Genomic DNA, 26,078 nt, shown 5'->3' on the forward strand with positions numbered 1-26,078 from the left:
ATCCGCGAAGACCCAGCCAATGAAGATCGCATTTTACAATTCGTGCACACATGGGGGTCTTACAGGTTGGGCTAATCAGCTTGGCATAATCATTGGTACCAGACATTCAACTTGTAACCAGCTGAGTTAAAGAAACGTGTTAGTTTTGTTGAGAATCTAGAACATTTATGATTTTTATGTGGTATAACAACAGATCGCAAACTCGCGTGTTTATTATGGGCCAGCTCAGGGAACTGGTAACTATTGAAGTTGTTTCTCTTCGAGGCGCGCCAACTTTTCCTGTGGCCCACAGTGTGACACAGCAGACGTGCTTGTGCACACAGACATACACACACACCAAGACAAAGATCCCCCTCCCCACCGTATAGTCTCAACAGACTGTCGGGGCAAGTGCTATGTAGCGAGCACCCAAACCCACACGCAGACAGACACGAAACCTCGCTGGTTGTGTGTGGGGGTCCTTGCGGGTGCTGTCTGACGCATTCGTCTCACTCACCCCAGGGTCGTCATGGTGACGATGGTGTACCAGAAGGCGGCCGGGATGCTCGTGAACTTGCTGGCGGAGGAGCCCTTCTCGGCGTAGAACATGACCGTGGCGAAGATGATGATGGCCATCGTGAGCGAGAAGAGCAGGAAACCGAGCTCGGAGGCGCAGCTCTTGAGGGTGTAGCCCAGGATGCGCAGCCCCTGCGAGTGCCTCGAGAATTTGAAGATGCGGAAAACTCGGAAGACGCGCAGCGTCACAAAGGCGCCGCTTACGTCCTCGTTGTCGGTCATGACGAGGCCGATGTAGTAGGGCATGATGGCCACCACGTCGATGATGCTCATGACGCTCCGTATAAACTTGTAGCGGCTGGGCGCGGCGTAGAGGCGTAGCAGGTACTCGACGGTGAATATCATGACGCACGCCGTGTCGAGGCAGAAGAAGGCGAGCGCGTATCGCTCCCCGCACGGCAGGTCGCGCACCGTGCCCGGCATGGCGCCGCACGGCACCGTCTCCACCACGTTGGCGATCACCGACACGGCGATGAAGAAGCCCGTCACGTAGTAGAAGACGAGCGCCAGGGTGCTCGTGTGCGGGTTCTCGAAGGCGCGCCACATGCGCTCTCGGGAGTTGGTCCTCGGCAGCAGGCTGTCCGGATTGATCTCCGAGTCGATGTCGTCCTGGATCCTCTCCTGGTTCTCTCGCTTCCTGTCCTTGTACTCCTCGTAGCAGCAGTCGCCGATGATCTCGGGGATGATGCCGAAGAAGGCGAGCTCCTCGTCGTAGGCCATGATGCACTCGTGCCTCGGGTAGTGCAGCTTGCCCGTGCGGTAGAAGTTCAGGATGTGCCTGAACGTCTCCGGGTCGCGGTCGAAGAAGTACTCCTTGGTGTCCTCGTTGAAGAAGAACTCGCGCTCGCTGCTGCCTAGCAGGGTGTCCGGGTACCGTTCCATGGTGTTGCGCCACGTCTGGAAGCGGCGGCCGCTCACGTTGAGCACCATCAGCTCGTCCTGGTGCTTCTTCTCGCGCGGAGCCGGGGGCATGGGGCTGGTGGCCACGGGCATCCACCCGATGGCCGCCGCCCGGGCGAACGGGAGCCACGCTGCCACCCCGGCTGCCATCTCCGAGCGATTGAGAGTGGCGGTCAAAGTCGGCGGCGGGAGTCCACGGGGTGACCAGGGGTTAGGTTCTCGGGAGCGGAAGCCCCAGGGGGTGCGGGCGGTGGTGGAGGGGGGGTACAAGATGTGAAAGGAGAGGTAAGCGAGGGACCAGAGTCTGGAGAGCGATGCAGAGACGCGAAGAAGAGCGGCAGCAATAGCAGCTGACTTGTCGGAGCGCAAATCAGAACATCCGGAAGAGTCGTGAAGTGAGCGGCGGTGCAACTGGCTCGCCGAATCGCTCACTCAGTGCGGTGGGAGTCGGTTGTCTGTGTGTGTGCGGTAATGTCCCAGACGCGATCACGCTGCCCGATTTCTCTCTCCCTCTCCTTGCTTCGTTCAGTCGTCTTCTTATTCGTGGTCGCCGCTGCTACTGCCTGCGCAAACTCAATTCACGGTGTTGTCATTCACGAGCAGCGACGGCAAAAGTCCAGTTCACGGTGGTAACGGCGAGAAAGCGCACGGTGCGCGCAGCCCGGACACGCGCGGCGAGCCGCCACCACCACCACCGCTAGGCACGTTCCCGATAGACGCTGCGCTTCGGGGTGGTGCACACCACCGCCGCCGCCGGCTGTGAGTGAGCGCGGGGATGGGATGTCTGGAGGCGTCAATGTGACGACCGAGGCGAGGTGCGGCGCATAATCCCGCCAGCTTTCACCCGCCAGACAACTGCTGCCGCTGCCGCCGCCGCTGCTGCTGCTGCTCTGCGAAGCGCAGACGATGCCGCTCGCTTTTCCCGACGGCGCGATGCAAGGGGGTCTTGTCTGGCCGTAAGGCGCGGTAGGGTACACCACACTGATTTTGCTGCGGCAAGAACCACTTATTTTGGTCCGCAAGAGATACCCCCACACACACGCGCAGAAAAAAAGACGGCGAAGCGGTCAAGCGGGGGGGGGGGGTCAGAGACGGAGGGGACAGCACCGGGACTTGGTGGGTCGCACGACGCGTCCTGCACTCACTCTCTGCCACAACCGAATAGCCGGAGCTCACCTCTTATTATCTTAGGGCAGCATCACCGGAATGCCCCCCCCCCCACCACTTTCGGCGAGCGACCGGAGAGGGAGCGAATGTTGTTGTTGTTGTGTGTGCGTGGTGGCGCGCCTGAGTGTGTGTGTGTGTGTTCACACGCGCGCACAGACGCACGCACGCAGCGTGTACTGCGCGGGAGCGCTTGCAGCGGCGAGCGAAGGGAGAGTCGGGCAGACACGGGAGGAAAAGAGAGGCAATGCGAGCCACCCCCACCGACTCCTCTATGCGCTGTTGCACTTTCTAACCTTCGCCAAATCCGTCTGCAGCAGAGAGAGAGAAAAGAAAAACGATAGCCACACGAGACGGGTTGAACAGATGCGAGCGAGTCGGCGCCTTACGGAGCCCTCTCTCTCGCTCGTCCCTTGCCCCCTCTCTCTCCGTGTCCCCCTCACTCTCTCGCTCGCGCTCTCCTCCGCGTCTTCAATGATGCACGCGGGTTGCCGTGGACGTGCGTGTGTGCGCGCGCGCGCACGGGAGGCACAATGCGTGCACGTGAACGCGGGGAGCGAGCGGGCGGGCGGGCGGGCGGAGCTGGCGGGCGGACCCGGCTAGCCGAGGTGATTAAGATGCGCCGTGCGCGCTCATTCCGCTGTGCTGCTGCTGATGCGAGCTGCATCGGTTGATGCTGCTGCTGGGTGGGTGGGTGGCTGCACGGGTGGGCTCGGGGGAGGGAGGGAGAGAGGGTGGTAGGAGGGGAGACTGCTCTGGCTCGTCAGTACGGGACCCCGAGCTGCTGCTAGAGCGCATATCGTGTGTTGTGACAGTCGTTTCATATCAATGTGGTTTTTTTTCTCCCTCTTTTAACTCACCTCTTTTTTTAACACCGTCTGTGGTTTATATTATAGCCTGTATGTTTGCAGACACTTAATGAATGTGAATATGGATTGGTGGCGCTGCGGTGAGAAAGCCTGAATCCCAATCGGACAATTGCGAGTTCGAGTCCTGATTGGGGATTGGCTCCGTCGATCGACTCTCCCCGTCAGGCATCGGCCCAAATGCGTGGCAAAGCAACGATTCTCGTCTCGTGGAACCAACGGGCCTCACCGTTGGAATGTGGAATTTACCAATGTTTAAGACTAATTTTCTTGGGTGATAGGGATTTTTTTTTCCAGTGCAGCTTCCAAGATTTGCAAAGCGCTGTCTTTGATTCTGTGGTGGTAGTGGTGGCCATCGGCGGTTTACAGCCCTGAACCAGTGGTGGGAATTCCACATTCCTATGACGGAGGTGAGTATATTCCAAGGATAACCGCTATTAACGTTCATACAAATTGGTACCGACTGTATCGACCACGGAGCGATGATGGGGGCCGAGTAAAACCCCATCCACGGATTTGAACTGGGAAGCCGCCGATTGCGAATTGAGCCAACCCAACCAGATGCATGCCTAGCCACACAAAGCTCCCATTCCACACCACAAAAACAACACACATAATACGCAGGAATTTAACCTTGAACCGGCTGATAACACGACGGTACAATACGACACGGATGAGTGGGCAAGGGAGTTCAACAGGTTAGGCCACGGGATAAACTAACGGCACAATTCCAGCGACAGCTTGAGCCTTGCAAAAGACACAACGGACGCCCCTTTTTTTGTTTTGTTCGAGATCCCCCGCGTCCCACACGCTCGACATTAATAATAAGCGAACAATCATCGCCGCCGGCGTAATCCTGCGGGAGGCCAAGTCATCCGTCGTCATTATCCAAATCATCCACGGGGCCGAGGGAGTCAACAGAGCGGTGCTCGCGGATTGGCGACAGGAAGAAGTGGGGGTCGTGTTACGCATTTGAGGCCGGTTTATTTGGGGAGAAGGTTCTTTTTTTTATTCCATAGTTTCACGCGCGTCTCGTCGTGGAATCCGCGACCAAGTCTAAAGGGCCTCAACAAACAACAATAAACCCATCTCTAAACGAGCACTGCGGCGCGGGCAAGCCACTCGTTTATTCGGTCCATTTGATGACGCCGAGTTATCGTAGGAAGTTCCACGTTCCAACGGCGGGGCCAGTCAATCCATAGAACGAGGGCCGTTGACTTTCCCGCGAAATTGGTACTTTTTTTTGGTATCTATCCCGAGGAGAACGACGGGCCGAGCCTTGGTCCTGGAACTCGCAAATGAATCTTCCCAAATGATGAGCCGAGTGGCCCCATCACAGCGCCACCTGGCGCGCGCGATTACACTTCCCACACCAGCGCCGCGACACTCCGCTCATGCCATCATACACGAGCACAAACCACGCCGTCATGATCGATCATTATCAATATTGCAGTGCACCACCACCAGCAGCTATGCTCGATCTACGGCTGGATGAAGGCCTGTCTGTGATGTAAAAGAAAAGATCCAGTCAAGTGCCTGCAGAGGGTCCTGTTTTCATCGCTCCATCTCCTCCGTGGACGTGTGCTATCGAGACGATTTCCATTCTCCTCTGTACGTATGTTACTGTATGTCGAACTTCTTTCGCACCCTACGTAGCCAACCGTGATAATCGGAAGCGCGCCTGCCACTCCAGTCCACTGTTCCTGACCATTGGTCACCACAACGCGACGTGACCAATAGCACGGCTTCGCCTGTTACTTGAAGAGATACATTTTACTCGGAGGCTTTCGCCGCCAATATTGTCCATAACACAGGGGGACGGTTTGGGGTTATATGCATAAATATAAATGCGTCTTAAAACGAAAAAATCCCTCTTATAGATGTTGCTGCAGGATCCAGGCAGTTGTTGTCTGCGCATCGCATACGCATCTTGCGCGTTTCACCGCACGTCTCATATCTACCAAGCATCAACAACAGTCCCGTATTCTACACACGCGCACGGAGCGTATGAAGTAGATGAAAGGTGATGTTATGGGAATTACCCCGGTAAGACAAAGATCCCCTGTATAGCCTGAACACACTGTTGTGAGGCAAGTGCTGTTCGCGAGCACCTGTGAAGACCGACACGGCACACGAGGGGGTGGATGGCCAACACCACCCCCGACCGCCTTTATCTTCCCAGTGGTGATGTTAACACACCGCACCAGGTACTCATTTTAGTCTGAATCGACCTCGGGGAGGTCCAGGACCGGTGCAGATAATCGCCACTTGTTTTTGGGCCGTGCGCGGGAATCGAACTTCTGGTTCGTAGCGCAGCGCGCTAACCGCTGCACCACCGCTCCCACTCGCAGTATAAAAGCATCAGGGACACACACACCGCACACACTTCCCGTTCGTCCAACTCAACATTTTATTGCATTAATCGCAGCCACTGGGTGGCGCTAAGTTCAATGTCAGGACTCCTCACCAAGTTTTTCAAGTTTATTTCGCCTCAAGCAGGTGGAGTGAATCTCGAAAGGCCAGTGATGAGTCTCATTTGGAAGAGAGCCGGGTTACTCAAAGGCAAAAAAAATGTTTCGCAATAATGGGGGCAAATAGAAATTGGGAGCAAAAAAAACAGCGCCGCATGAGGCATCGAAAATAGTCCACTGCCGTTGATGAATTGTCAAGCTATAAATTAACATGAGCGTAAGTCGGCTGGGCCGAATGATATTTAACCGTGGCACAATAACAGTGCAGCTACTGAAACATGAAAGAGATGCAGTGCGAGTGTGGTCGTGGGACATCTAAATGTGTATGTTCTTCAAAGGTGCTACTCGCTAACAGCACTTGCCACAACAGTATGTTAAGGCTATACGGGGGAATCTTTGTCTTTGTATGCATGTTTTTTCTTTTCTTTCGAAACGTACGCAGCCAACCGCGCGAACCGGAGGAGCGGATCGAGCGATGGCATCAGTTCGTGTGCAGGGAAAGCCTCCATTCAGCAGTGGATTGAGCGTGGCTGATAAAATGATACGTACTGCTGCATGTTACAGACTATACATAATGTGTACCTTTGCACGATTAAACCTTTAAAACAGTGTCATCGCATGTCAGGAGTAAGATTTAATCAAGAATGGAGCATAATTAACGCGTCTTAAAAGAGTCGTATAATAATAATAAATGCACGGCTTTATTTCAAATCATTTGTTGAACTGAATAGGCCAATTGGAATGTATTTAAATGTCAGGAATAATGCCAATGATGCTGCATTAGTAATTGATACTTTTAATTACAAAACACAAATCTAATTAATACAGGAGTGGTGGCGTAGTGATTCACGCATCGGGCTTGAACCCGGCCACCTGAATTATATTTATGTCCACTGCCAGCAATAGAGGCGAGTGTGACCAGTGTGGTGAAGTATGGTCAAACAAACACCGATTAACGACACGGCATGGGGACGCCTTCATCCAGCAAAAAACGATCATGCAAACTCCGGTCATCCTCGCAGCATCGTTTGACTAACCATCGAACAAAGACGGTCACTGCATCGCACGCTTTCAGATGCGCTTCTGCGGCCGTCTGGAACGATCTTCCTTCCCATATTAGGACGCCAATGGAGTTATGCACCTCCGATTAGCATGGCTGCCTATGTACGGTGCGAAAGAAGTGCAGCATGCATACAGCATATGGATTGGTAAAGGGCTGTGATTATTCACCTTTAGGCTATATAGCAGACGTTTCTCGAAGTAATTTACCAGACTCGCTAAAATAACCATTAATTGTAAAAAAAACAAGCTGAATGATGAAGTTTGATTGATTTATATTAACGACGATGTGATTGCTATTCATCAAAGAATACACTTTACTCACCAGGTGCTGATGTCAGACAACTCGACGGACAGTGCCAGAAATGCCAGTACATATCCTGGTCCCAAGTCAACGGTAGCTCAGCCCATCATTATTTTAGGGTCGGTAAAATAAATACCGCTCTTAATGGGTAACCGACACGAGTCCAACGCAGTGGCAGAAACCCTCCGTGGGAATTTGGAACTTCTCCCACTGGCGCAGGATCGCCAGTTGAATAGAAGCACTTCCCAATACTCATGTGAATAAAATGCACTATTTTGTTACGCCCAGCATACAAGATAACCCTTGTCCAGTGCAGTATATGCGAGTGTCTGTGCATTTCCATAGACACGCAAACTTTCCCTCCAGGGTCGATACAATGAGTACCGCTTTATAGGAAGTCAACGGTGGTCGTTCAGAATGAGAGACTGACCTCGGCCACGGGAACGTGGAATTTCCCCTGCTGGGTCGGAGAACTCCATTGGAGATACTGAGCAAGGAGACACCTTGACTTTGCTGTATTCCCGCACCTCCGATTAGCAGCATTGGCTCCGTACGGTGCAACAGAAGTTCAACATGTATACAGACATACTTTGCTGTTACAGCAAAGTACGTGTGCACATATGTTAAACTTCCTTCTGGACAGCAAAGTAACCAATTTGCTCCTATCAGCTCTTCTGCAGATCACTATGCGGCTGCATCGTTCATCAATTGAACACTTTTGGGCTTTACCCACAACAACGGTTAGACGACCCGTCTTAGCAACATTCATCTTAACCGCTTCTCACCTGGTTACAATAAAATATTAATGCTTCGTGTTTTTGGTGCTTCAACTATTTCCTTGCGGCAGTTTGGCCAATGGAGCCCTCATTGGCTACCTTTCGACACTGATGTGTTTTTAACCTTGGGCAATTACAGATTATTAATTAGTGTGGAATAGCGTCGCTTTCGTTTTCCTACGTTAATTTCTCTATCCATGTACGGGATCGACTGCTTTATCTAATCCAGTGGTTCTTACCCTTTACTGCAGCTTTGCACCCCTTTGTTTCCCGATCGTTAAAACATTTATAATGTTTACATCATTAGACCTCCTTTGCCAGTACCAATATATAAGAATAGGGGTTTTCCCCTTTTTTTCTGGCAACAAAACTTAAACCTTTTTACGAGGAATCATGTCTGCATTAATCACAATACTTGCGGTCAAAATGCAAACAAAAAACACACTCTAGTACCAATTGAGACCAGGCTCAAAAGAAATCCGTCTCTGGTGTGGACCAATCAGTTTCAAGGACAATGCATATATTATCAGAGTGTGTTTTTTGTTTGCATTTTGACCACAAGTATTGTGGTTAAGGCAGACATGATTCCTTGTATAAAGGTTTCAGTTTTGTTGCCAGAAAAAAAGGGAAAAACCTATATTCTTACGTATAATGGTAATACATATGTAGTAAAGGTCGTGGAAGCGACTTCTGGAATCCGGTCTTTATTTGTCTTTCTTTACAACACTCCTTCACGCTGCTGACAGACAGCATGAGAGGGATAGAGAGAGAGAGACGCGCGCAGCCACGTGGCTGCCTGGACTGGCTGCCTGGACCCCCGCTCTCGCGTGGCCTCTCCCTCCGTTCGTTCCAATTCTGACCACGTGTTGTTCGTCTCCACCCCTATTTAATACCCGGGTCACGTGGTACCTTTCCACCAATCCTGGTTAGCCTCTATGGAATCTTCTAGACTCCATCGTAGGCTCCCGGGACCACGCCCCTGACTCGTCTCCCCATTGGCTGTGGCTAAAGCCAGCAGAACCAATCCTCTACTTACAGATGTCACCTTCCCGTTACGTCAGGGCCACGCCCCTAGGCTTCCCCCCATTGGCTATGGACCAGGACCAGCAGAGCCAATCATCTTGACGAGTTGTGATCCGTCAGCGACCCGGATATATCCTCACATTACACATATGTAGAGGTGTAATTGTAAAGATGTATGGGCACGGATGGGTAACAAACACAAGGGGCGTGGTTAGGGCCGTACACAGAGGAGGTGCTCACACCGACGTCCGCACCTGCATCCCCCACGGGCCCCTCCCGGGGGCCGATTGCTATAAAAGGTGGTGAGCCGGAGGGCTCGAGGTCGAGTGTTAGCTTTAACCAGCGAAGAGTGAAGACCAGCTAGAGTAGGCCCCGGAACTCCCCTGGCTCGCTGTCCTTGTCAGGACCGACCAGGGAAAGCCGGTGGCGTGGCCCCGAGAGCCCAGACTGACGTTCTTATAAGAGCCGGTCTGGAGACTCAGGGTGCCGGGATCCCAGCTTGACCAGGGCTGGGATAGATAGCCTCCCCTAGCTCCGTAGTGGAGGACCTGGGCGTAGGCTAGTCGGGTTAGACATTGGGTCTCCCTGTTAGACGGGTGAAGGGGCTGATACCCCTTCAAGTGTTGTGTATCCCCGTCTCTGTACATAAGTTGGTGTTAATAAATAAGTGTGCCTCCAACTACGTCGTCCGAGCCTCCTGCAACTTACTACATCTGGGGTCAGAAGTGATCGTTCAACGATGGACACACGAGGGACGACTCGTACCAGGGAGCCGGAGATGGAAGACACCTCGGCCGACTCGGCACCAGAGATGGCCGAAGTCGGATCCGAGCAGCCGGGGCCGAGTACACCCGCGCCGCAACGACAGAAAGGGTGGGGTGCGTCGGCCGAGGGACTTCGGCTGGCTCACTCCCGCCTGGCGGAGCTGCTCTATGCTGCGGCCGCCACGTTGGAGGAGATCACGTGGCTGGAGAAGCTGCACGGGACGACGGCGGCCGACGCGCAGCGCCGTTTCCCGCCACCCCGACGCGGCTCACAGTCAAATTTCCCGCCATTGCTACAGTGGGAGCAGAGGGCGGGGCCGGCCTGCGTCAGGTGACCGCCGAGGGCCAAGCAGAAGCCGCGACGTCATCAACACCGGCCAGCGCGTCGCCAACGGAGCGACCGGCGATGCCATACGCGCAGCCCGCCCACACTGTACCGGGTGCCGGGAACGACGGAGCGCGATCCACGACCACGGACGTCGTGTTACAGCAGCGACTACCGCCTCTCAAAGAGTTTATGGGCGCGGACGGGGACTGGGGTGGCTTCAAGAGACGGTTCCTCGCTCATCAGGAGATGGCGAATTGGACGGACAGCGAAGCACTACGCGCGCTGCCGGCGATGCTGGACAACGACGCCCTGGCTACCCTCACCTCGGCGCCTAAAGAAAAGCGCGCCACGCTGCAGTTGGCGCTGCAGCTTCTGTCCGCTGTCTACGGCCCGCCTTCGGACTGCAGGCAGCTGTTCCATGATCGCCATCGGGGCGCCAACGAATCGCCTCTGGCTTTCCGGACGGCTCTCCTGGCCCTGGCAAAGGCAGCTTTTCCGCGGATGGACGAGGAGGGAGTGGACGCCATGGTGGCGGAAAAGCTGTTGCTACTCGCGGACGAGCTGGACGTCGCCGTCTTGGCACAAGACGACACAGAGATGTTTTCCTTGCTGGTTGCCATGGCGGCTACCACCCTCCCATCGGAGGAGGTCTGCGGGGTGGAGCGGCGGGGGGAGTGGAGATCTCCGGGACCACAGGCTCGGAACGGACCGAGCTGCCAGGAGCAGCCCAGGCCATCTGGGGCGCTCACACGCTGCTACAACTGTGGCCTTCAGGGCCACGTGGCTTCAGGATGCCGGGCTCCTCGACAGCGCGGAGCGACACCTCGTCCGGACGCCGCGCCGCCTCCACCCAAGCTCCAGCAGAGAAATACGGCGAGTCGTGGCACCTCACACGTTTGGCCCATGCACACATCTGTCACACACTCACTCGCTGAAACAAACAGGGCTCGCAAATCGCCGGGCGTTGCGTCGGAGTGTTCTGAAATGCGGCGAGCGCTCCAACCAGGCCAGTGCTCGGAGCTCGCCCATCGTGTCGTTGCAGCGTCGGCGGGGTCGTCGGTCGTGGTCGGTCACATTGATGGGGTTGAGGTGCAGATTTTAATTGACACGGGAGCATCGGCGATCATTATATCTGATTTGATGTATAACATCCTTCCCGTTCAAAGCCGTCCTTTGCTCCCCGTTGACGTGCCATGCTATGCTGCTAACGGGGGCTCGCTGGGCATCATTGGGCAGATCCGCGCGAAAATTTGCATTGGGGACATCAAATTATCCGGGCCGGTATTGGTTTCCTCCTCGCTGGCGGTTCCGTGCCTGTTGGGGATGGATTTCTTGGCCAAAATGCCTATCCATATATTGATCGACCAGGGGTGCATCGAACTCCCGTCGGGCCGACGTGTAATGTTTTTGTCTTCCCCCACCACAGAGCGTCGGGCATTTGCGACGGTGCAGGCGCTCGTGGCAAGGACTGTACGCGTACCCCCGGGAGCTCAGATGCTCGTCCCTCTTAGGTTGCGTCGGCCGTTTGCTAAGGGGGTTGCGGATCGGGGGGTCTTGTTGGGACCATCTCGAGCCGGGGTCAATGGACCCGATTTGCTAGCGGCTCAGACCATGGTGAAAGGGGATGGGGACCCCTTCATTGCAGTCCTTAATGTGGGATCGCGAACGGCCGTGGTTCCTCAAGGGACCGTGCTTGCACACGCGTCGCCGGCACCCTGTGAGGAACCGCTCGTGGGTCAGGTGAGCACCGATCCTCCATCGCGACCGCATTCGGACTGTGATGACGGATGGCTGGATGCACTTTGCGCGGGATCAGTGGACCTGTCCGACTCACAGCGTGAGAGGCTGCGAGTTCTCCTGAAAGAGTTTGCCGACGTTTTTAGTCAGCACAAATTTGATATTGGTTATACTAAATTGCTGCGACACCACATTGACACGGGTGACAGCGCGCCAATCCGCCAAAATCCCTTTCGGTTGAGTCCCGCTGAAAAGGATCATGTCAAATCGGCCGTTGACGACATTCTAGCCGCCGATATCATATCCCCTTCCAACAGCCCTTGGGGTGCACCGATCGTTTTAGTGAAAAAACACGACGGCTCACTGCGGTTTTGTGTCGACTTTCGGCAGTTAAACAAAATTTCAGTAGCCGACGCGTACCCGCTTCCTCGAATGGATGAGTCGCTTGATGCCTTGGCGGGGGCGCGATTCTTTTCCACCCTGGATTTACTTTCTGGATTCTGGCAGCTTCCTCTGGATGACGAATCTAAACCTAAGACTGCTTTCCGTACACCGCACGGCCTTTTCCAATTTAACCGCTTGCCGATGGGATTACATTCTGCGCCGGCAACTTTTCAGCGGTTAACAAAACTGGTCTTGGCGGGCTTGCAATGGGATTCGTGTTTAATTTACTTGGACGATGTCATCGTCTTTAGCAAAACATTCGATGAACACCTCCAGAGGTTGCGTGCTGTTTTCCTCAAAATGCGGGCTGCCAATTTGAAATTTAAACCACAGAAGTGCCATTTGCTCCGCGAATCGGTGCGGTATTTGGGTCATATTGTTGGACGCTCGGGGATATCCACTGATTCCGCCAAAACGAAATGTGTCAGCTCCTGGCCGACTCCCACCTCGGTGGGGGAGGTCAGGAGTTTCATTGGCTTCGCGTCGTACTACCGACGGTTTGTGGCTGACTTCGCTACGATCGCGAAACCCTTGCATGCCTTGACGTCCAAGGGAGTCAAGTTTCGTTGGGGACCGGAAGAGGAGGCTGCTTTTCGCTCCCTCCGGGATGCCCTGGTGGGGGCTCCGCCGTTGAATTATCCCGATTTCTCACAACCCTTCTTGCTCGATACAGACGCAAGTAACACGGGCATTGGGGGCGTGCTGTCGCAGCTCATTGGTGGCGTAGAGCATGTGGTGGCTTACGGTAGTCGGGTGTTGTTTCCGGCGGAACAACGGTACTGCGTTACCCGTCGTGAACTATTGGCGATCGTTTATTTCATTCAGCAGTACCGCCCATATCTGTACGGTCGACATTTCACCGTCCGTACAGATCATGCGGCGCTGCAGTACGCCTTGCGGATTCAACAACCATCGGGACAGTTGTCTCGATGGTTGGAGATTCTCCAAGACTACGATTTTGTTACCACATATTGTAAGGGCGTCCGCCACACGAACACTGACGCTCTGTCGCGGTTGCCACCCACTTCAGAGTGCGCTTGCCTCTTGGGTTCGGGGCGTTGTAGGCCTCCGAACGTGATCGCTGATTCGGTCCTTGTGGCCGCCGCCTTCAACTTCGGGTCCTATCGAGCAAGAAGGGAGGGATTCCTTGCTGGGGTTGTCCGTTGCGGAGTGGGGACGCCTCCAAATGGAGGACACCTCCCTCCTCACTTTGCGCCATTGCATCGGGGGGGTTGGTCAGGGGGCGGCGAACGTTGACTCGTGGGGGTTGTTCCAGGGGCTTTAAATGCACTGGGACGTGAGATCCCGCCGCCAACGGCTGGTGGTGCCTTCAGCATTGAGGGGTAAAGTGGTGTGGGCTGCGCATGAGCGGCTCCTTCATCTGGGGACTCACAAGACCCTTGCCATGCTCCAGCTCGATTTCTTCTGGCCGGGCATGGCAAAGGACGTGGGGGATCTCCTGGGGTCGTGCACTCAATGCGCGCAGCGGAAGCCACCAGCGAGGGGGTCCAACCCTCCGCTGCAGTCGATAAAGGTTTCCCGGATTAACGAGCTCATTGCACTGGATATTCTCGGGCCATTTCCCGCTACACCCAGGGGAAATAGGTACTTATTGACAGGGGTCGAATACTTCACGAGATGGCCCATGGCCTGGCCCCTGGCCAACCAGTCGGCAGCAGCCGTCGCGGAGGCCTTTGTCCAGGGCTACGTCCTCGACAAAGGTGCTCCGGAACGGCTTCTGACCGACCAGGGTAAAACATTTTCGGGGAAACTCCTCCGCGAGGTGTGCGACCTCTTGGGTACGGAGAAAATTCGAACCTCCCCATATCACCCGCAAACTGACGGGATGGTGGAACGGCTGCATCGGACTATCACGTCCATGCTGTCCCAGCAGGTATCGGAATCCCAGACTGATTGGGACCTTCACATTGCGGGTGTTTTGCAAGCCTACAGGATGGCTCCCCATGCGGCCACCAGATTTTCACCTTTCTTCTTAATGTATGGCCGCGAGGCTAACCCGCCTGTGGCGACTCAGCTGAAGCTCTCGAGCATCAGGCAAACTCGAAATTGTCCGACCACGTTAAATTTTACATCGGGAAATTAACGGAGGCGCGGGAAGCGGCCATGCAAAATTCTGAACTCCGCCAAAGGGCGAATGAGAGGCTTAGGCTGGGGCGGGCACATGTGCTCCAATGGAAACCGGGGGACAGGGCATGGTTGCACTGTCCCCAGGTGCCACTGGCGACCTCGTCGAAGCTGGTACAGCCGTGGTGGGGGCCCGTGGAGGTCATACAAGTCTTGCGGCCGCAATGTGTACGCGTCAAGTGGGGGAAGCGTCGGTGGTACGTGCACCCCTCCAGGTTGAAACCGTTCATTACGCCGCCCCGTGTTCCTCACACACACACGCGTGGCCAAACGTGTGAGGGGTCCGCCGACTCCCCGACTTCGCTGCTTTCGCCTAACCTGACACCGACTGTTCCACCTCCAGGTGCACCAGGAGTGACGTGCCCACGACCGCCAACCCCTCCCGGGGGGGTCAGGGGTCGCTCAGCAGCGAAGCCAGACACTCTCACACCCGGACTGTCGACACCCGCCACTGGGCAAGCCGGGGCTGCCCCTTGTGACGGGCCCGCCGCAAGAACGCACGCCAAAACGCGCAGACTTTTGTGAGGTCGGCCGTTGGGGGGCCCTTGCTGAAGGGGGGGGGGCGTCCTGGGTACGTGTATATATGTTGGTTTTACGGGATGGGGTATTTATTCAGGGGGGGTGCGTCGGGTTATTTTTCTCTTTCCTGTTGTTATTGTTGTTGTTCTTGTTAAAATTACGCGGGGCACACACGGATTTGGGGGGGATGCACCTTTATTGTGATTTTGTTGCAGCTGGGGACGGCTGCGGGCTGTACGGCGGAGGGGGGGGTGATGTAGAGGTGTAATTGTAAAGATGTATGGGCACGGATGGGTAACAAACACAAGGGGCGTGGTTAGGGCCGTACACAGAGGAGGTGCTCACACCGACGTCCGCACCTGCATCCCCCACGGGCCCCTCCTGGGGGCCGATTGCTATAAAAGGTGGTGAGCCAGAGGGCTCGAGGTCGAGTGTTAGCTTTAACCAGCGAAGAGTGAAGACCAGCTAGAGTAGGCCCCGGAACTCCCCTAGCTCGCTGTCCTTGTCAGGACCGACCAGGGAAAGCCGGTGGCGTGGCCCCGAGAGCCCAGACTGACGTTCTTATAAGAGCCGGTCTGGAGACTCAGGGTGCCGGGATCCCAGCTTGACCAGGGCTGGGATAGATAGCCTCCCCTAGCTCCGTAGTGGAGGACCTGGGCGTAGGCTAGCCGGGTTAGACATTGGGTCTCCCTGTTAGACGGGTGAAGGGGCCGATACCCCTTCAAGTGTTGTGTATCCCCGTCTCTGTACATAAGTTGGTGTTAATAAATAAGTGTGCCTCCAACTACGTCGTCCGAGCCTCCTGCAACTTACTACACATACATCGGGTTTGATGAAACAAAGTCGTTGTGTGCTTACGTGCCCGTGCTTAATTTGTGTTTCGATGATTTTCCTTCTAAAAAAATCCGACATATCTCGCACTCCCAGAAAGGGCATCTCGCGAAATTGTTGTGTGCACCCCCAGGTTAAGAACCACTGGTCTAATCCATACTGTGTTCAACCACAACACTGCAGGTCACAACACCATCCAGTTCCGTTACTTTCCTCCCACTGCTCAACTCTGGAAATCCCTCTCATCATCTCTCTCTTTCCAACCCCTTATAACCTCTCTCAAATATATGAACATGTTTACTTATGTTATAACTTTAAAAGTGCCGTTTGTTACTTGCCGTTTAACATTTTGGTCTTTGGGCCTGTGCTCAGCAACCCTTTTTTTATATATTGCAGAGGTGGGACAAAGTCATTGTTATGCAAGTCCAAGTCGAGTCGCAAGTCATCAAATTCATGACTCGAGTCTGACTCGAGTCCAAGTCACATGACTCGAGTCCACATCTCATAGGTGGGACAAAGTCATTGTTATGCAAGTCCAAGTCGAGTCGCAAGTCATCAAATTCATGTCTCGAGTCTGACTCGAGTCCAAGTCACATGACTCGAGTCCACACCTCTGATATATTGTATTGCTTCATAATACAGTTTAGTTGTGCTGGCAGATGTAGACATGACAAAGGTCACGTGCTAAACAAAAAATACATTTTCCCGAAATTATTGTAGTGCCACTTTTGACTTGCCATTCTCAGTCTGAAAGAAAAGCAATGGGCCACATATTACACCACTACCGCACATCCATCTAAGCTGAATGCGCAAGAGTTTGTGAGATGTTGGTAATATATAGACTAAGGTCTTATGACTAAGGTCTTGCGTTAATCTGCCAGAAATATGGAGTTAATTAAGGCCGCTCTATGACTCATGAACCCAATACTTTAAAACAAATCATATTTCTCGTGACCATGTCGACACAAGCCAAAATGAAATGCCCAGTGGAGTCAACGTATGCTAACCGGTGGAATTGTTAGACAAGTATGCATTAACCTAACATGATCAATAACTATTTAAACTATTTAAGAGCAATCATGAGCACATGTTGTGACTGAAGATATTTGAGCAGGCTATGGTGGAGTGGTGGTGCAGTGGTTGGTCCACCTCGCTACGAACCTGACTACCCGAGTTTTATTTCCTCCTACGGCCAACATCAGTAGCGAGCAATATTCACCACTGACCAGTGCGGTGAAGTATGGTCAAACATCCCGACAACAGATGCAGCACAAGGCAGCTTCTATCCAACAGTGGATTGGCAAAGGCTGTACATTATGATTAATATGAATTTGTGGGATAGTGTAGTGATCGCTGCACGAGCATTACAAGTGATTGGCATCCTCCATAAGAGATCTAAAATGCAACCTTAAATTGTCATACAGTATGAATTATGGTGACTGTAAAAGCTGCCACTTTTGTCAATTTTCTTATGTTCTCGTATGTGTATGAAATAAATGAATGGTTGAAAATAATAACAATGTAGGTAAGAAATAAATAAAAAACGACATCCTAAAATTTCACCAACCCTGCAATTCCCCATGTCAGCAATTTCACGAACTCGATTGCACACGGACAAATACACGGCAGTGAATACCAAAATACGGCACTGCATTTTCTCCGTACAGGCTTCAGGCTTGGCACGGGACGTGACGAGAATGCAAGTTCATCCAGATGCTTTTCCAGCACACGCCACCACACATAATCCCTCATTTGCCATCTTAGGCTTATCTGCAAAATTGCATGCACAAAGCCCTGCCATAGCCTCATACAAGGTGCATTCTGTGCGTACCACAAGGAATGTTCACCTTCAGCAAGGAGTTGATTTGCCATTTATGTACGTATGTATGATGAACTTCTTCAGCACCGCATGTAGCCAACCGTGCTGAATGGAGGTGCGGGGGAAGGACAACAAACTAAACACAAACAGCAGTTCTCAAAAAATTATTTTCAATCTAGATGTAACAGTGCATAGCTTCCAGTGGCTTCCGAATATCGGAAGGGCATTCCAGACGGCCGCAGAAACGCATCTAAAAGCGTGCGATGCAGTGACCGTCTTTGTTCGATGGGCAACCAAAAGCTGCTGCAAGGATGACTGGCATTCGCGTGATGATTTATGCTCCTTGACGCGATGTAATGTCACTTTGAAGATTCAAGTACGGGAGAGGTGTCCGTATGGCTCAATGTACGAATAATATTCATGTCGGAACACTGAACCATCATCAGTGATACACTGAATCTGAATGTCTGGCAGCCACCAATGGCCAAGCAAGGCTCTCGGGTGTAACGGAGTCGATGGCTTTTAGTCATTTCAGTGTATTCTCGTTCTTAGGGGCTAACATTTCATTTGATGAAATATGCCAATTGAAGTGACATTAGGGAGTAGTCACTTGAAGCTGTCGTCTTGCAGGGCTAGTTCCGTACCATTATGTAATTGCTCTGCTATCTCCCAGTCTTTTCAAAGCTCATTTCTATTTCACGTCACAAACCTGAGAGTACGATGGTTATAGAACTTATGATAACAGTAAATTGAAACATGTTTTCAAATCCAGCCAAGTGCTACTGCTGCCACTGCAACAGCAACAGTGTTTGGCTCACAACTGCAAGGTTATAAGGCTATAAGTGATACATTGTTTGGGAGTTAATGCGGCGGCTCATCATACCTCTGGTGGTCAATACAATCACTACTACTTTGTGGTAAGTTAATATTGATTTGAAGCTTTCGTGACTGCAGGAATCCATATTCTTTGGTTCTTTTGGTAAAGTCACGCTTGTGTTGCGTTGATTTCTTTTATTTTATACCTACGTGACTTTACCGAAAGAACCAAAGAGTAAGTTAATATTGTTTGTTCAATGGAGACAATTGTCGAAATTCACTTGCAATGTCGTCTGCAAATGAAATTGCACATTTACATTTGAAGCTAAGCAGATTTTAGCATGGCACATACTTGAATAGATGACCGTCAGTACATATCAGGTGTTCTAAGCATGAGGGCGCGGGGCATAAGGCAGCAAGGATATCGTAATAGCGTTATGGGAAATGTAATTAGTTGGGTTTGTTTCTGTATTGAATATATGCAGTCACCACCTCATACCCGTGGGTTTCTCTGGGCAATCTGGATTTCTCCCACATGCCAAACACTCATTAATGGTATTGACCAAACGGACTAATTGCAGTACACTCCGAAAAAATATTTCATGGCTAAACAAATAAATGAAACTCAATAAACCATTGGCTCAAGACCTCCAAACAATGCATACTGCAAATGTGAGAATAGCACAACTGGCTTGCAATGTTCAATGCTACTCGGCTTACTCTCCCAACAACACATTCCTGCGGAGGGAGCTGGTAGGAACGTTGGGTTGCTCGGTCAATGGCCAGGGTCAACGGTGGCGTGGTGTATTCCGCAAATATGCCCGACTGTGAGGGCGGGCACAAGCCGGCGTGAGTAGGTTAAACGTTGAGTTTTATAAGGACACCACGGGGTGACCAGCCCCTCCCCACCCAGCCCCACCCCTCCCACCCAGCCCCACCCTCCCCACCCAGCCCAGCCCCTCCCCACCCTCCCCACCCAGCCCTTCCCCACCCTCCCTACCAAGCCCCTCCCCATCCAGCCCATCCCCACCTTCCCCTCCCCACCCAGCCCCACCCTCCCCACCCAGCCCCTCCCCACCATCCCCTCCCCACCCAGCCCCTCCCCACCCATCCCCTCCCTGCACGACGGACACAATAATCCCCTGTGGGCTGGTGTAACCAGGAGGTTCCTACCAGTAAAGGGTGGACACCATGTAGTGAGATGAATGCTCAATGGCATCAGTCATGGCCAATCCTCTGCTGGGCGAAGGCCTCACCAAGTGACCGCCAATTTCTCGCAATCCTACAATTTCACTTGATCCCACCCAGCAACCGCTTGCACGCGAGTTGATCTCATCGCTCCAACTCCCTCGGTTGATAACTCTGGGACGCGGTCAATCCCTGAGCTGTAGGGATACAATTGATTATGCACAGGAAATCAGATTTCGACGTTTGCGTCATGGTTATTCAAGGACGAATACATTCAGGTGCAACGTCTCACTTTGCTACTGGACCTGTACGTATTGCTCTTAGAGTTGCAATACTGTACCCCCCCCTCGTAGGGCAGCTTCCATACAGGGACACTAGAACTATTTTTGTTAAAGGAATAGTTGCATTATTTACATGACGCCACGTGTTTCACACGCCTCTCACCGTGCCCACATTGCCTTCCGCCAACTACAAACACAAAGACGCTGAAATTACATACCGTGGATGTACTTAGAAAAAAATACTTCAAGAAATAAATTTTTAAAAATAATTGGATTGTAATCTTTGGACCACTACAACTTACTATTTTCATTTTATTAGGTAAGGCTCATTGAGCTAGACAGCTCTTTTTCAGAAGTGACCTGGCCACAAATTATAGCTCAACGAAATATACTCTAAATGCACGTTGATTCTAATGTGGCGGGGAAAATCGGAGGACTCGGAGAAAAATCCACTCGACCACGGGGAGAATACGCAGACTCAAACTATACAAGCGTCAGGGTCGGAATGGAAATCACGACCTCCTGTATACCAGGCGAGGTCGTTAACATCTCGCCACCGTGGTGCCCATTGCAAAGGTGATACTGCATGATGCAATGGCCAGTACACCGGACTTGCAGTCCAGACATCGCTGGCTTGATCTTCTGGAGGGGCAGCTGAAACGATGGGGCCAGTTTCTCAAATCCAGATTGGCAAGTTGCATACGGTGGGGCAAAATGTGGGTACTCGCACCCCTTCCAAGAGGTCTGGCCAGCGTGGACGATCAGAAGGGTTCTCAAGAGCTCCCTCGAGTGGAGGCCCGTCCATCTGAAGTAGCGTGATGAGCGAGGAATTGCAGAGCTGCACCTTTGCCACCTTTATAATGCGCAGTGTATCCCAGTGTGAGTTTTTTAACACGTAGGCTTTCGCGACCAATATGATCCATAATAGAGGTTTTGTGGGTTAGATCGCATGAATATATAGACGAAACAGGTGGACTTCTCCACACATCTGGCTGTCGCCTGATGAAGCTAGTTGTAATTACTGGCGAAACGTTGTAAATGTTGCGTCTTGGCTATCCAACACACCGGTGTGCTGTACTAGTGACGAATTGGAATGTTTACGTGACAAACCTTACTAGTTGGCTGTGTCAGGTGATGGCGGGTTTTAAACGACACATTTATATATTTACGCGATCTAACCCCAAAAAACCTCTATTATCCCAGTGTTCTTCACTAATTTTCAGAGGGGGGGTGGGCACTTTCGCCGATGAGACATCACCAGTAGTGTGAGGGCCGTCACACATTTTAAACCATCGGGGGTTTGAAAGCGGCACGATGATGATGGCGATGGGCGTGTTGTCGGGGGGGGGGGGTGCACGCCAGGGGCCGCACTAAAGGCCACCAGGGGCCGCCGGTGGCCTGCGGGCCTTGCAATGAAGAGCGCTGCTGTGTGCTCTTCTCAAACGAGCATGGGCTGGTGCTCGTGTCTGCTCGCGGTCCTGTGCCAGAAACGAAAAATCGACAGTCCCATGGCATGTGCCAGTTCATCAACTGGGTATGCGTTTGATGGAGTGGTACAATTCAGATTCAATAATTAATTATTATTATTAACATTGTTTTCGTCAAATGTTTTCATCTCTGTTTTACGTTCTCCTTTTTTGTCTCGTTTGTATTGTTTTAATCACTCCCTTAGCTTAAATGTAACATGGCTGTGTTATTTGCACGAGTGCATGAATGTTAAATAATGAATTCTGACGCACCCAATGTAATGCCCACTTCGCAGGAATGGGATTAAATTTAACTGATTATTCAATGCATTGTTACATGCCTACTATCCTTAGGAAAACCACTGTGGAGTTTCTAGAAAGTGGTACTCATGTTGTCTACCCAGAGGAATGACGAACAGGATTTGAAATGTATGTGATTGTTTGTTTATTTATTCTATTTATTTATTCATCCCCTCCCCCCCCAAACAAAAACAAATGTAATCCCGATTGTGCTGTGGGTAATCATTGCCTTGAGGTCAAGAATCCGAGCGGATCTCTCTCGGAGCATTGTGTTCAAGCGTGCGAGAGAACGGCTTGCGGAGACTTTTCTTACCGTGCGTTAACAGTCGAAATGCAATCATTGAGAAATAATCAAGTAGGCAAATTAAGCTACTTGGATGATAGCAATTATGCAAAGAATAAATTATAAATCTCAAACAAATCAGCAAATTCCGCTGACTACGTAAAAAGAAAGTAACTCTACAACACCCTTTACAATACCTTACTTTGACGATCGTGCTTGTCAGTGTGCACCCCACTTGTACTCCCTCTGTTCAGCTTGCCTCGTTGGTCTTCCCGAGGAATGCACTGGAGGGTGTGAAAGGTCACCCTCACGATGCTGCAAATCAAAAGCACATTCGCATTCAAATAAGCGCAGCGCTATCAAGCGCTGTGTCTCACAGACACCGCTGTGTCTCACAGACACCGCCGTGTCTCACAGACATGCCGTGTCTCACAGACACCGCCGCGTCTCACAGACACCGCCGTGTCTCACAGACATGCCGTGTCTCACAGACACCGCCGCGTCTCACAGACACCGCCGCGTCTCACAGACACCGACTGTGTCTCACAGACACCGCCGCGTCTCACAGACACCGACTGTGTCTCACAGACACCGCCGCGTCTCACAGACACCGCCGCGTCTCACAGACTGTTTCTATGTATCGTGGGTGGGGGGGAATGTTGCTTTGTGTGCAATCCCCTGCTCAGTTATTTGCAGGCGAAATTTGCGCCACGATGCCGGCACGGAATGGGCCCCCCTCTCTACTTATGACGGCATAGGATCTTTAACGGCGTGCATTGGTGCAGTTAACACATCCAGCAATGTTCAAAAATCGGAATATTTGTTCACGCGCTGGAGGAGGAATCCGATGAGCTATGAAGCTCTTTTAGATTTCGCGGATGTCCAGGAGGTATTAACCAGGGCTGCCAGTCGGTTCCTTCGAGCCACGACCTCGGCCTGCAAGCAGCTGGACCGTGTCGCCCCACCTCACGCATTAGCCACGGTCCTAACTCATCAAATGATCAGATAAGCACTCGCCACTATAATGCAAACACGTGTAACCTTACACTACGAAATAAACGCTGTCCATTAATAATGCAATGCAAATGACCGAACATCATCATCATGATCATAACAATGTTGACTGCGGATTTCAGAATATCTCATAATGGGATGCGATAATCTCCTTTCGATAATGGCCTCGTGTACGTGCGCGTGGGCACAGGTGGTTAATGAGAAGAAGGACCCGGTGCTGGCTGGGGTTGTCTCAAGAACAAACACACTGCTGCCAACGTTTTAAAGGTTGCGGGTGGTGGGTGGGGGGTTGGAGGCGTTACGTCGTTAAACGGCGCGTTCAATCGTGAGATTAGGAGCACATCTATGCAGGCGATGATAATGACGGTGCCTGTATGCACGCAGACTCACAAAGACAAAGATGCCCCCCCCACCACCACCTTATAGCCTTTGCAGACTGTTGGGGCAAGTGCTGTTAGCGAGCACCAATGAAGATCGGCACGGCACACGAGGAGGTGGGGTGGCCAGCACCACGCCCTGCAGCCTTTGTCTCCCGAGTGGCGATGTCAATACACCGCGCTAGGTACTTATTTTGAGGCTGAGTCGACCTAGGGGAGGCCCAAGACCGGTTCAGATAACTATCACTGGTATTGGCCGTGAGCGGGAATCGAACTCCAGTCGCCGGGTTCGTAGCGCAGTGCGCTTACCACTACACTACCGCTCCCCACACACATTCACAGATACACACACACACGCGCATACAATCAGTCGAAGAATGACCTCTCTATTTCCCCGCTTGACCCGTCGCCTCCTGCCCTCGTCCCTCCTCCCACTGATTGGCAGCTGTGAGTGACAACGAGGCTTAATTGCAATGTTGCTGCTTTAGTTGTTTCTTAGCCATGTGTGATGGCAGGTCTTGGCGAGTGCCGCTTCTTTTCCCCAACTCTGCCATTTGGAGCTGCGGTTTACTATGGAATTAAAGACTGTACTCATTATATTCTTGGTTCTTTCGGTAAAGTCACGTAGAAGGGAAATGATCAAATAATGAAAATATTAAACAATGAAAATTACCACGACGTTTCGACTGCAACACAAGCAATCATCATCGGGTGTGAAATCCACAGACACCGACCGCTGTGGATTTCACAGCTGATGATGATTGCTTGTGTTGCAATCGAAACGTCGTGATATTTTTTTTCGTTTCATATTTTTATTATTTTATTATTTCCCTTCTACGTGACTTTACCGAAAGAACCACGAATATGAATCCCTGCAGTCACGAAAGCTTTAAATGAAAACTGTACTCATTGTTTATTTTTTAAGGACGCAATATATGTGTATACCAGTGGAGTTTCTTGTTTTCTTCAAATGCAACGTCTCATCTGACTGTATCCTTAATTCACGCCTTTTGTTCAAGCGGTCCCTACCCAGTGATGGAAATTTAAATGCTGTGTACCCTATTGTATGGCACACAAGTGTTCATTGAATGTTCACGCAGTTGAGAGAACAGCCTCGATGCATTGTGCAGACCTTAGTTACTGTAATTTGATGTTAACTATTACTGCAATAGAACTTATTTCTCTGTTATATGTATGCTCTCCTCACAAATCCTTCACTCAGAGCACGAAAAATAATCTTCATTTGACGTAATACAACGCCAAGATAATACGTATTGTGAGTGTTTTATATTCACTAGGATTAAAATAATTATCTGCTGAAATAATGGCATTAATAGGAGCACACATTGAGAAGTTAGCGATTTTAAATTGACTGTGTGAGTCTTTTGTTTTCAGTTCTCCCACTGCTTCAGTGTCGCCAGCTAGCCATGATTATTATTGTTGTTAAACGTCTCCCAAAGGTGTTCTTCCAACATTTTTACTTGATTCAATGTTTATTTGTTGCACAACAAAAAAAACCCATGCAGCTAGTTACCCAGCTAGTTTCGGCGGTAACAGCCCGCAGCCACTAACAACAGAGTTATACTGGTAGGAACCTCCTGGTTACACCAGCCTACAGGGGATTATTGTGTCCGTCCGTCTGTCGTGGAGGGAGGGGCTGGGTAGTGAGGGAGGGTGGGGAGGGGCTGGGTGGGTGGGGAGGGAGGGGCTGGATGGGGAGGGGCTGGATGGGGAGGGTGGGGCTGGGTGGGGAGGGGAGGGTGGGGAGGGACTGGGTGGAAAGAGTGGAGAGGGGCTGAGTGGGGAGGGTGGGGAGGGGCTGGGTGGGGAGGGGCTGGGTGAGGAGGGTGGGGAGGGGCTGGGTGGGGAGGGAGGGGCTGGGTGGGGAGGGTGGGGCTGGGTGGGGAGGGGCTGATCACCCCGTGGTGCCCTTATAAAACTCAACGCTTAACCTACTCATGCCGGCTTGTGCCCGCCCTCACAGTCGGGCATATTTGCGGAATACACCACGCCGCCGTTGATCCTGGCCATTGACCGAGCAACCCAACGTTCCTACCAGCTCCCTCCGCAGGAATGTGTTTGTTGGGGCATGGAGAGGTGCTTAGACAGCAGCCAGCCAGGAGATTCGAGGCATCGATTATTATTAACAGTAGTATGATTCAATTGTCCATAAGTATGCAATTTCATGTACTCATTGTGAATGATTTGCATACAAGTGACAGGAAGCGAATGGGTATCTAATTCCTCAAATGAGCATCGTCTCAATTTTTACAACAGTAGGATTTTAAAAGGCGTTGCGTTGATATGGAAAGATCGATTCAATACGTTTTATAATCTTCATACAACAGGTGTTTAAAAATAAAACAGCACACGTGCCTTCGTTCTCATTTCCACACAAATGCCACTGCACCATGCAACGAATTTGACTTGCCTCGTTGTGGAAGTGCTCACTACCTGAAAGGACCCCCCCTGAAAGGACTTCCCTGAAAGGACCCCCCTAAGATGACCACCCCTGAAAGGACCCCCCTGAAACCCCCCCCTGAAAGGACTCCCACCCCTTTCGAAAGGAGCTACGCTGCCTTGCTTCTCTCCGGGTGACCCTGAACCACTGGTGGAGATTCCACATTCGTTTGCCAGAGATGAATTTT

The 26,078-nt window shown here is 51.9% G+C and overlaps 2 protein-coding genes across 4 annotated transcripts in view; both read right to left on the reverse strand.

Moving 5' to 3' along the window:
• The window catches only part of KCND1 (potassium voltage-gated channel subfamily D member 1), a 482,697-nt gene extending 479,399 nt beyond the window's left edge, over positions 1-3,298 (reverse strand). For 2 of the 3 annotated variants that reach the window (XM_078871247.1, XM_078871245.1), the window contains exon 1: positions 497-3,298. In XM_078871247.1, coding sequence (XP_078727373.1) covers positions 497-1,605 — 1,109 coding nt within the window. In that variant the 5' untranslated portion in view covers positions 1,606-3,298. The remainder of the gene's footprint in view (positions 1-496) is intronic. The other variant, XM_078871246.1, reaches the window with a different exon arrangement.
• An 8,440-nt stretch (positions 3,299-11,738) lies between these two features.
• The window catches only part of LOC144943792 (uncharacterized), a 107,411-nt gene continuing 93,071 nt past the window's right edge, over positions 11,739-26,078 (reverse strand). Inside the window, exon 2 of the mRNA XM_078871633.1 lies at positions 11,739-11,777. Coding sequence (XP_078727759.1) covers positions 11,739-11,777 — 39 coding nt within the window. The remainder of the gene's footprint in view (positions 11,778-26,078) is intronic.

Source organism: Lampetra fluviatilis, chromosome 32 (assembly GCF_964198595.1).
Source record: "Lampetra fluviatilis chromosome 32, kcLamFluv1.1, whole genome shotgun sequence".
NCBI classification, from domain to species: Eukaryota; Metazoa; Chordata; class Hyperoartia; order Petromyzontiformes; family Petromyzontidae; genus Lampetra; species Lampetra fluviatilis.